This window comes from Salminus brasiliensis, chromosome 19, assembly GCF_030463535.1.
Source record: "Salminus brasiliensis chromosome 19, fSalBra1.hap2, whole genome shotgun sequence".
Classification (NCBI taxonomy): domain Eukaryota; kingdom Metazoa; phylum Chordata; class Actinopteri; order Characiformes; family Bryconidae; genus Salminus; species Salminus brasiliensis.
Window position 1 is genome coordinate 13,018,616 of NC_132896.1, and position 11,343 is coordinate 13,029,958.

Sequence of the window (11,343 nt, forward strand, 5' to 3'; positions counted from 1 at the left end):
GTATTCTGTGGGGTTATTTCTGTACAGAATAGAAATCAGAGAAGAGTAGGTTTTAGTTAATTCTGCACATACAGAGAAGCATCCGACATGTTCATCAAATTCATCTTTACAGGCAGCGTGTCTGCACGCACACTTTTTTATTTCCTCTGAAAACACACAAAACTGTTTAGAACCCATGTCATTTTTATTAGCAGTGAAACTTCAGTGGGAGAGACTAGAATTCCAAAACTAAAGTTACATTCTGTTTGAACTACGTCTGGCTCTCAGATCTGCATATATACCGTATATGTTAATGTGGATGAACAAACTTGGGCAGTTTTCTTCACATTTATGCATAAAAGTGAACCGTAAACGTTGCCATGTCAACTTTTGGAATGCTCAGAATGTGCTGTGTCTAAATGCCACACTGGTCGGACTGAACCACCTCATTCCATCTATACAAAACGTCAGCAATGACAGGAAGTCATAAATCACAGATTTCTTTGACCTTTTCATTCTAAAATCTTTAAAGCTATCAACCCTCTGTCGGCCAGAGGTGGAGGGCGGGTGCTAGTCGGAGGGTTACAGTGTCAAAATTAGGCACAAAAATGGAAGTGAAAAAAGTGATGGAAGAAGATGGGGAAAGAATGTTCGAGCCTGTATAGAAGTCTTACATATTTACAAAAACATTCCCTTTATCGCATGGTCCAAAACATCAGTTTAGAGTCCTGTGTCCAGAAGAAAGACATGGCATACATACACCCCCCACCCCACACACACACACACATTAAAACCAAGAGAAAATTCACACAGCCATGCTTACAGTACATTCAGATGGAAGGTTCCCCTTGTGGTTGAGAGAAGTACTTTAGAAGTGAAGCAGAAACATCTTCAATGATTGTGCTATACAAATCTCTGTACACTGTACTGTACGGTGTGGTGTTATACAGGTCCCTGTAAGGTAAGAAATGTAATAAGACTGTACTGCCTTATGAGTCTCCAGTAAAATGGCCTTGGTCACCATTCTGGGGGGGGGGGGGGGGGGACGACCTCAGTCTTTGACTTCTGCTTTAGTTAAAAGCAGGCATTCCCTCCTATATATAACGTCATGGCCTTCTGTCTTTGATAATTACATGATTATTGGGTCATAGGGTCAATGACTGTCTGCATATGGCTGTAGTACCTTACAATGGCTACAAATGTTGCTCCAACTGAATTGCATTACTTCAGCATGTTCCTCAATCAGTCAGTTGAAAACAAGATTAGGGGATGGTTTACAGGCGAAATTTGACAGCAGTTTGTTTTTTAAATAATCCAGCTCAGCAGCACTTTGACGTCTCCAGGTATTCAGTAATCACTTACTGAATAACTGGCACAAACCAGGCGAAAGAAAGGTGTTTAAAGTTCAAACATTAAGGAAAAAGCACTTGTGGAGGTTTTACAATTTCAATTTCGAAGGTGTCCTTGAGGAATCTCCAAAACCAAGTCGTCACAACTTGTATGCAATTTTCTTTTCTAGTTATCCAAGCAAAAAAAAATTGTCATTTTAAGGGTGTATATCTTTTGATATATGTATATATATATAGTGGTACAAACAATCTACTTCAGCATATGTGTACCACTTTTGGATGTGGCTAAAACTGCTGATGTGTGTGATTCACAGGTCCAAGTACAACATTCAGCATCTCTGCACTCCTCCCTGATTAGAATAATGAGGTATGCCTACTTGGCTCCTGTGGTTGCAAATAAAACAAACAATTCCAAAAATAAAACAAAAAATAAGGGTTGGGTAACTCGATGACAGACAGATAGACAGACAGATAGGAGAACGCTTCAACCAGTCCTCAATCCAATGCATGACTTTTCTGCATCAGTCCAGATGTTAAAAAAAATTGCACTTGATTCAAACCCATGGTACATCGTGATATCTTAAATAAGGCTGAATTCAATGATTTCGTTTACATACAGTAGAACAGCTCCTGCCAGATCAGCAATGCCTCATCCTCAGCTGTGCTGAGACTATCTGTCCTGCTGGTAGGTGTTATGCTTGACCTCGGTCTCCTCAGACGGTGTGTCCAGTACCGGATTAACAAATCCTTCGAATTCCTCATCTCCATGGTCTCCGCCGTCTTCCACGTGTGCGCTGACGAAGTCATTCTCCCACTCAAGCGCATTGGAATCTTCTGAGGCAGAGGCCGGGCCGCTGCCCAACTGCCTGCCGCCAGGACGGAGCGCAGCACGCAGGATGTCCTCCTCGGTTTTGGAGCGCTCCCATGCAGGACCCATTCGGTTCATACCTACAAGAGAACAGACAGGAAACCTGACATGTTTGGAGTGCCAAGCTTGCCGTCTTGCCTGCGTCTGTTCTGTGTAACCAAGTGCTCTCTAGCACATGGCTCTGTTTGTGTCTTGTCTGTCCTAGCCCCTCCTGCTCATTAGTGTTCCCACCTGTACCTCCTCTGTAGCCACGCCCCCTTGTTAGTCCCAGGTGTTCCCCGTTGTCCCTGTGTATAAGTATCACTTTGTTTCAGCCTTCCTTTATCTGGTCTTGTGTGTGTCCATGTCAGTTTACAGTGTTTTAACTTGGCCTGTTTTGTTCTGTTTAGTTCAGTTTCTGTTTGTTAGTCCCAGTGTTTGGTTTGTTTCCTTGCTTGTATGTCCTTGTGTTCTGTTTAGTTTTTACTGCAATAAAAAAAAAAAAAAAAAACCTGCATTTACACCCGCCTGTGCCTCACACTGTGACAAACTTTCGCTAGTTTTGTGCTGGAGGTTAGTGTAGTTAATAAGTACTGGAAGCTTATAGCCAGCAAACAAGTATATCCTCTGTGGGCCTTTACACTTTAAAACAACAGGTGATTTTCAAAGGGCTCTTTAAGTGTCTCCATCTGAAGAACCGCTCCTGGTTCCATGTAATGTTCCATGTTTGTAATAAAGACCTGTAACTGTGAATAACTTTTTATACTTTTTTTCTATTTTAGAACTTTTTAAAGGTCTAAAAGATCCTTCACTTGATGCAAAAGGTTCTTTCCCCGTTTAAAATGTCTTCACAGGCATATATCTCTATTACAAACATGGTTCTTCCGTGGCATTACTCAAAGAAGAGTTCATACGTAAAAATGGCTCATAATACTAGTGACTGCACTAGAGAATTCCATCCTCACCCTCCTCGTCCTCCCACTCCAGGTCAAGTGAGGTGGCATCATCGTTAGTGGAGCGAGTTTTACTGGTGAAGTCCCAGCTGCTTTCCGTGTTAGGAGTCACTACATTCGTCTCAGAAGAGAGCCCTAATAACACACACACACACACACACACACACACACACACACACACACACACACACACACACACACACACACACACACACACACACTCTCTTTAAATGAATGCATTCAGCTATTTTAAGTTGCACCTTCTGCTGATGCACACACATAGCTTCTCTAGTCCTTGTAGCAAAGTCTTGCCAATACAACTAATAGGACTCTCTGGAGCAAATAAACATGAACCTATTGGCACCTTGCCTAGGCTACAGAGGTATAAAACCCCTCAGTATTGAGCAGTGGAACTGTGTTCTCTGAAATGACGATGCTCCATCCAATACTTATGGGAAGGTAGGGATGAGGTGGCGCTGTGAGCATAAAACATCCGGACCTGACTACCACTTTTGTCGCTGCATGAAAGCAAATCTTCATAGCAATGCCCCAAAATCTAGTAGAAAGCCTTCCCTGGAAAGTAGAAGCAGTAACTCCAACAAATGCAGGATAGACTCTTTTTAAACACTTTTGATTTCAGAAGAAAACATGAATGAGCAGGTGTCCCCATTTCAGGAACCCTTATTAGTGGGACAAATGAACAGCCTTCCTTTGATGGCCAACAATGCTTTGTGACCCACAGTGCTCGATACCTTCCATGGTGCTTTTCTGGCAGATCCATAACACAGCCATTTTCAGCTTATGCTTTTTTTAGGAGGACTTTTTGTCTGCAGTGATGCTTGTTCCAGCAAGTGAACCAAATGCTGAGTGGGGTTAAGGTTAAGGCATGGCCCAGGTTCAGATTAATTCTTAATGGACCCATTAAGAGCATTCCACTTTTTGGCCACTTGTTTGTTTTGAGCCATTTGGTTGGATCAGAGAACATCATTTGTTGTTACACACTTCAGAACTCACCCTGCTGCTACTATTGGCAATCACATTTTCAATAAAGAGAGCATGCCAATTCAACTGGCAGCCACACATGTCCATACCACCATGTTTTACAAGCGAGGTGGTAGGCTTTGGATCATGACCTGCTTGTTCTCTTCATTCCACCACTGTAGTATAACTTAATCACTGTTCAGAAGATATGTCCCTGAACTCTTCAGGCTTTCCAGCTGTAATTTGCGCTCTCGTTTGTGATGCATACCAGTGGTTTGCATGTTAAATAGGTGTATTTTTTTCGGTTTGTGGTCTTGATGCATTTTTATTTGTGATTAAAAATAGGGATGCACCAATATGGGAATCGGTCATGTACACATCATTCAGTCTGATACACTAACAACTACATGTACCTGACTTAACATTACAGGGAAGGATGACCTTTATATGAACAGTCATTGTGGAAAATTTAAGACACTCAATGAAACCCTTCATCTTTAAATAATATAAACATGGACATTTGCTCCACATTTTAACAGTACTAAGAGATGTCGCTAATACACCATATGGACAAACACATTCAACTGAGTGGTACGGCAGTCTAATGCAAAGGTATTTGAATCCCGAGCCATGCTATCAAGAGCCGGGGCCTGAGGGAGCACTATTGGTCGCGTTCTCTCCTCTGCCCTCATCACTCTAAAAGCGTCATTAACTGGCGTGGTAAAGCTGGGGACCCAGCGCGTACATCCAAGCGTACCGGATGCCTGGGGTGGTGGCTGGCTTTGCATTTATCGGAGGAGATGTGTTAAGTTGTTACTCTCCTAGTGTTGGGAGCATTGCTAGTGGTAGGGGAGCTACGAACGGGTGGGTTCATTGGCAGTAACAAACTGGGAGAAAGGGGGAAGGCTTTGTACTAGATTTGAGCATTGCAGTAAGGTTTTAATTGCATTCAGTGACGAGAGCATTAGAGAGTTCAGGATGTTGGTTGATCAGATCCTCCCCAGCCTCATCCTCAACCCTCTAAATCCCAAAGGTCTTTCAAATGCGTTTTAAAAATCATTTGTTAAATTACAATGGTGAAATAAAAGGTCTGGAAATCAGCCATAGCAACTAATATAAATAAAATGTTATAAATAAAATAGATGTTTTAGTTTAGCATAGTGTCTCCTAAACATTCCCTTCTGGGGTGTAGCGTCACCAGACGTACTCTTCTACAGTATTGGTTAAATTTAACATCTGGCCAAAGCCAATAAGTCTTATTCTAAATATTCTAAAATGCCAACTTCACACCTAGAAGTAGTCTAGAACATTTGTTCTCTTTCCTCTGCATGGGATGAAAACATTACTGAAAAGGGTACTGAAATAACTAGGCAGCCAATAGTCCGATTCTGTATGGTTCTCTGAAAGGCTGTGATTTTTATGTTTACTCAAAACCCATGTAAACACCCTGAACCTAAAAATGTACATTCCAAGCATTAACGCAAACACAGACACGGTTTCATTTTAAACCCCACATGCACGGCATCGGTACTCACGGCTGCTGCGGAACACCTCCGACTGAGCCTTCACGCTCTGCAAGTACGCTTCAAACTCTCCACCTGACGGCCTGCTACAGAAAAAAGCACCAGGGAATGGTTACACTGAGAACACGGCTCCCAGTTATGTTGCCTGCCTGTCACATTTCTCAAAGCTACTCTTTGCACTTAAGCACTCTTCACAAGCAGAGATATATGGTGTAAAATCGAGCTTCTGCAAAACCTAAACTTAAAAATGTCAGTTTTGCTGACATGAACAACAGACCACAAACTGAACCACTCCCAGAAGAACTGAATGTGGTCAATGTGGTCACATGCTCGCTAGTATTGATGGTGGGGTAATGTTACACTACTCTCAGTTACCAGAGTACCATCTTTTTGACCACTTTCATGTACGGGTTGTCTAAACTGATTTGGTCTGCTAGGTCCCAACATGTTCACCAATATTAATACATGCCTTCGCTGTAATGCAAAGACCTTGTATCACCATTTTTACCCTTTTCATCTTTCTGACATAATGGAAAACTGGCAGTTGTTCAAATTGCAACACGAATGGACCAACAGAAATGCTCCCAATAGAAGTTTTTATAGTTTTGTCCCTTGTCCTGTAAAGTTGGCAATTCGGAGATTTTTTGCGTGACTATATTTGTCAAATCCTGCAAACTGCAGAATACTGTGTAAAGCTGAACACTGTGCCAGCACTGGCCAGCTCTGCTCTGTACTGTTAATCACCCCTTGCAAGTCAAACATTATGTAATGTAATTATTTAATAACTACATAATTGCATGACTACCTACATAGTAACACAATTAATAAAGGGCTTTTTACACAACTAGAAAACAACTGCGTGTCCCCATTCATTTTCAACAAGAGGTGGACAGATAGGTAAAGCTACAGGCACTGCCACAAGCCAGTTCGACCCAGAGAAACTAATGTGCACGGCCCCAAGCATGGCACAACCCTGCTTGCCAGCAAGTCAAAAAGTGGCTGGCATCAGCAAATGACATTGCAGTTTTTAAGGACAGAAAAAAGAAATGATATCATATATCTTCAGATCCTCTTTTTATAAGCTAATAAACATTCTTATTTTTTATGAAGAAGAGGATAGTGATTTGTCAGTTGTTTACATCTACAATCAATTTACATTGTGTAAAAGTGACCACTGAAGTCGTGCGTAATTCTGTAGTTCTTGTTATGCCTATATTTGGCACTATGGGCCCAAGATGGATTTGCAATGGCAGAAATGAATGGGGGTTTCAAAACATTGCCTCCATCATGTGCTATGCTCCATAAATATGTTCAGAACCCTATAATGTTATTCTAAGTACATTTTTTTTCTCCTGTACTTCACTGGATCCTCTGAATTACGAGGTTGTTAAAGAGCCAAAATAAGAAGATTGCTACATGTAAGCTAATGCTGCTGTGCACCAAACACAGTATTTTCACTAGTTCTCTTTGCCAATGTTGTAGTGGAATGGTATTAGCAAGTTCAATTTCAGAAGCATTTTTTTTACCACACTGGTCCAGCAGTATGTCCAGCTTGACCAAACAGGTCAACCACCTTGGTCACACTGATAGACCAGCTCAACCATCAACCTGAAATTAAATCATATGGCGGTGCTAATTGACAGCCAAGCTGCTCAACCAGCTTGCTTACCAGCATAGGGCATGTTGTCACTGGGATGAGCAGCTTTTTAACCACGTTGACCATTTGACCAGTTACCAGCAGAAGCTGGTGTTTAGCTGGATTTTTCAGCAGGGAAGTAACGCAAGTTACAACGCATTTCTAACGCTCACTGAAACATGACACAGCTTCAGTTCTCAGCCTTCTTTGACAAGCCCTATACAAGCCAATCTGCACTCAGACCTCACTGCCCAACATGACCAGACTGAAAGTAGTTTCCATCTCTTAATATTTTTGTGGTCATCCTTGAACAACATGGCACCGACTACAAAAATGATGACACGAATCCAGTGGTCTATTACAAGCTCAAGTGTGGTTTGGATTGAAAGTTTAGAATCCATACTTTCCATGTAATTAATGAGATATCATGAATATTTAACTACGTTTGTGCCTCTCTAAGGAACACCACATCCTCAGAGTTAAAGAATAGGAGAGTTGTACTCACTGTTTGCGATGAGTGCCACCGCCCTCTGCCTCCGCTCTTGCCCTGCTCCTGTGCGCAAGCTGCTGCTTCCCAAAACACAGAACACTTCAGAAACTACAACTAGCACAGTTGGCGAGATACCACGAAATTCTCATGTTTTAAGGCAACTAACACATCCAGAAATAAGTACTGATGTGCGATTTTAATGGCAGAAATTTTGCCGTTCTAAGAGTATATGTAGACTGAGATGTGCTGCTGGCAGATGGTGCAAACACACTGGTCATAACAGCCAGGCAAGGCAGAGATGAAAAATGCATGTTAAAGAACTGAAATGAAAGCAAATAAGGGTAACGGCAACATAAATTATACAACAGATATTAGAAAGGAGGGATATGGAAGATGTTTACTCAGGTAATGTTTTTTCTTTTGCATGGCATTTCCTAATTTATATGCTACTGATACTAAAAGAAACCTCAAACTTGAACCATGTCTATCCCAAAAGCCTTTAATGCTAGGATTTGACTACCTTTAAACCTTCTCTATAGGCAGAGAAAGACTTCCCTCATACTTCTTTGGTTGCTCTACTACCTCTGCTTTGACAGTACAACTGGCCGCATGACTTGCAAATGTGTGACGGAAAGGGGTGTGGCAGGAGGCGGGGGTAAGAGAAGGACTGGGCGTGCTCAGTGCAGACGCCTCACCTCCTTTAGCTTTCGCTCCTTTGCGAGCTTGGCAGCCTCGCGTTGGGCTGCGCATATAGCCTCCTCTTCTAGCCTTAACTTCTCTTCTTGTGCCACTAACTGGTCAGACATAAAACAACAACAACAAAAAAGGGGGAGGGGGTTAACTAAACCAAAGAAAGAAAGAAATGAACAAACAGGACGACTGAAATGCAATGAAAAGCAACAGAGACTGCAAATTAAACAACAGAAATGAAGGAGAACTTAAATATAAGGTTACTTTTTAGGCCTCTCGTTTGACTCCTATGAAAGTGGCCTAGCAGGCTGACCTCTTACAAACCCCCCCAAGACTTACTTTCAGATAACGTTCTATAGTCTAGTCCAACGTTTCATGGATTCAGCATCACAAAAACAGCAGAAGAAATCAACAGATTAACTAATAGTAAATAACTCTCGGGACATCCCGATTCTCACATGCATGATCGCAGCAAACTGACACTGAACACAGAGTGAAGCACACAGCTGATCAGCCATACCTCTGCATTCAGCTTCTCATCGATAAATGTCTGCTGGTCGGCGATAGCACCGTAGCGCTGTTCCTTCAGATGGTCAATCTCCTCCTCGCTAATCGGCCTGAGCCAATAAAAAGAGAAGGGTCGGTCAGGTTAAGAGGCCTCAAGAGACAACATCCAGAGTGCGTGCAAGTCTAAGCTACATGTGCCAGTGTTGTGATGTGGCCATCATTCATTAAAGCTACTGAACAAACCCAACCCTACTTTCACAAAACAGTGACCCTGAAATAATGAAATGAAGCCTCTGAGGAAAAAGACAATTTGCAGTAATTAACCCGGTGTCTGACTGATGATACTCTGCTGGTATTAAAAGCTTAGCTGAAGTATTTCCCAATTGGAAACAGTCTGGAAACGTTCTAGCAGGATGTGAAACCTACAGTTCCCACCCACACTGCAGCAAAACAAGCATATGCTGAAATGTCTGCAGAGGGCATGTATGCGTAAGTGAGGGTTCTGAACGCTGGCAAAGAAAAGACAATAGCTACAAATCACAATCGCACTTACAACTAACGGGTCTCGTTGCTGTCATGCAAAAATCTTGTATCTCCAAAATGGCGACTTAACCTTCTAAACTTTCAATGGAAGGCACTGAATAAAGATTTTATTTCAAATCATTTTCAGGCATTTGAGTCTTTCAAATTGTTTCTTGAAAATTTCACGATGAATAGACCAAAAGACATTGCCAATTTTTTAGCATCTTCCACTGAAAGATAGAAGCTTTCTCCTCCTTCTGTAAAGCTGCCATTTTTGAGATACGTTTTTTAAACAATTAACAGGCTAATTTTACAGATAATAAGCAAAGAAGAAGAGAACACTATACCTGGGACAACTCTGTGAGCTTTCACCCTAAAGAACAGAAAAGACGGCGTTAAGGAACATTATCAGAAGACATCTCGCAGCTTTTTTAATTTGCTGAAGACCTGATTCTGCTCTCACCTCATCGCTGTCCACAAGGTTCTCAAACTGCAAAATGGAAAACAGAATTTTATTTATTATTTTGTTTAATACTTTTACACTGCCATATCAGTCTAAGACGGAAAAGTAACGGATAAATGGAAAGGGGGAAGGAAAGAGTGGCAGTATGACAGCTTACTTCTATTGTGTAGTGTTCACCAACTGTGCTGCTTCTGAAGTACTTGGAGCTGTGGGCAGAAAAACAGGAGCTTTTAGGAAACACCATTAACAGGGTTTTTTTTTTTTTAAATATTAGAATAACAATAATAGATAATGTGGAGAATGTGTGTCTCTCCGTTAGAAGTGAGTGTGTGGCTATCAGGGGCTGTAGTGCAACACCTGTTAGTCATGCAGTTAGAGATAGCTAGGTTAGCAAGCTAGCTAGATAGCTAGCTGGCTGGCTGGCTAACTCCACGCAGGCTTTACGGTTACGGGGCGGGGTCCTGTTACACTGAAGGCTGTGTTAGCCAGCATGTTAGCTAGCTAGATAGCTAACTGACACACAAATCACACTGGTAGCTACAAACACTGCGTATTTCGTGAAGAACCGGGTGATTAAGTGAGAAACTCTTTAGAAAATCATTCTAGCTAGCTGTGTTCTCCCTTGACTGAGAAGACGCACCAGGCGACAGCTAGCTAGCTAGCTAGCTAGCTAACGCCAGATAACTACCGCTGGCTATCGCAGAGCTGGTTCCTCCAGTGCACCTGATCTGACCGCACAGGACGGGTGCAGCCAGATGTTCATCCAAACAAGCCGGTGAGTACCGTCGAGGTTCCTGCTGACATAGCACGAACATAAGCTTCAGAGCACACTCACCCTCCTCCTCTCTGAATTCTGCTGGCTTCCCTCCTGTATAGCCCCAAACAGTGAGTCCAGCAGTTCCCCATGGCATTCTGTCTGAGCGCTGGAGCTAGAGGCAGCAGCAGCAGCGGCAACAGATCACAGTGAACAGATCAGAGGTCAGCCTGCTTCTCTCCATTCCAGTCAGATCTTGCTACCAGCTCGCCCTAAACATCGCCAGTGCCATGCAGAAGACAGGACGTCGTATACTAACATGCATGTCTACGTAAGATTACAAACACAGGGATCCCACCAGCTGCTGGAGTTGGATCACAGAGCAGCACAGTCCACAGGAGGCTAGCGCCGTGGCCAGCTAACCTATTGTTTCCTCTTCCTTACTGGATCACGTGATAAGCGTTTCCACTTCGCAGGGCTGGTGGGGTTTTCAGAGGGTGCGCCACCTCGAAGGACCACTAGGGGGAGACACGCGTTAAGAAATGCTCCCAGAAGCGGGCCTGTGAATCCTTGAACGACCTGAGAGTTCTTGACCTCTTTCGTGTCTTCTGTACCTGGATTGGCAGGGAATCCTTTCATATTCGCAAGC

General features: G+C 42.7%; 1 protein-coding gene across 3 annotated transcripts; it reads right to left on the reverse strand.

Moving 5' to 3' along the window:
- Positions 1 to 165: 165 nt before the first annotated feature.
- Positions 166 to 11,122, reverse strand: ap1ar (adaptor related protein complex 1 associated regulatory protein). 3 transcript variants are annotated; one of them, XM_072663605.1, is made up of 11 exons: positions 11,053 to 11,109; positions 10,776 to 10,869; positions 10,098 to 10,146; positions 9,941 to 9,967; positions 9,825 to 9,850; positions 8,969 to 9,065; positions 8,454 to 8,552; positions 7,774 to 7,835; positions 5,645 to 5,718; positions 3,141 to 3,263; positions 166 to 2,276 (listed from the first exon to the last, which is right to left on the reverse strand). In XM_072663605.1, the coding sequence occupies exons 2-11, from the start codon at positions 10,844 to 10,846 to the stop codon at positions 1,999 to 2,001; spliced, it is 906 nt and encodes a 301-aa protein (XP_072519706.1). In that variant the 5' UTR covers positions 10,847 to 10,869; positions 11,053 to 11,109; the 3' UTR covers positions 166 to 1,998. The 3 variants fall into 3 exon arrangements, with proteins under 3 accessions (XP_072519706.1, XP_072519707.1, XP_072519708.1); XM_072663606.1 differs by lacking the exon at positions 8,454 to 8,552 and adding an exon at positions 8,788 to 8,808 and having other exon boundaries at positions 10,776 to 11,122; XM_072663607.1 differs by lacking the exon at positions 8,454 to 8,552 and having other exon boundaries at positions 10,776 to 11,122.
- Between the last annotated feature and the right edge of the window lie 221 nt (positions 11,123 to 11,343).

What these genes read in the sequence shown, in the direction of transcription:
- ap1ar (XM_072663605.1), bottom strand. Translation starts at nt 10,846, where the DNA reads ATGGGGAACTGCTGGACTCACTGTTTGGGGCTATACAGGAGGGAAGCC. An exon ending in GTGAACACTACACAATAGAA is followed by an intron (nt 9,968 to 10,097) that starts GTAAGCTGTCAT and finishes TCCATTTTGCAG; the next exon opens with TTTGAGAACCTTGTGGACAG. An exon ending in AGGAGCGAAAGCTAAAGGAG is followed by an intron (nt 7,836 to 8,453) that starts GTGAGGCGTCTG and finishes TTTGGGAAGCAG; the next exon opens with CAGCTTGCGCACAGGAGCAG.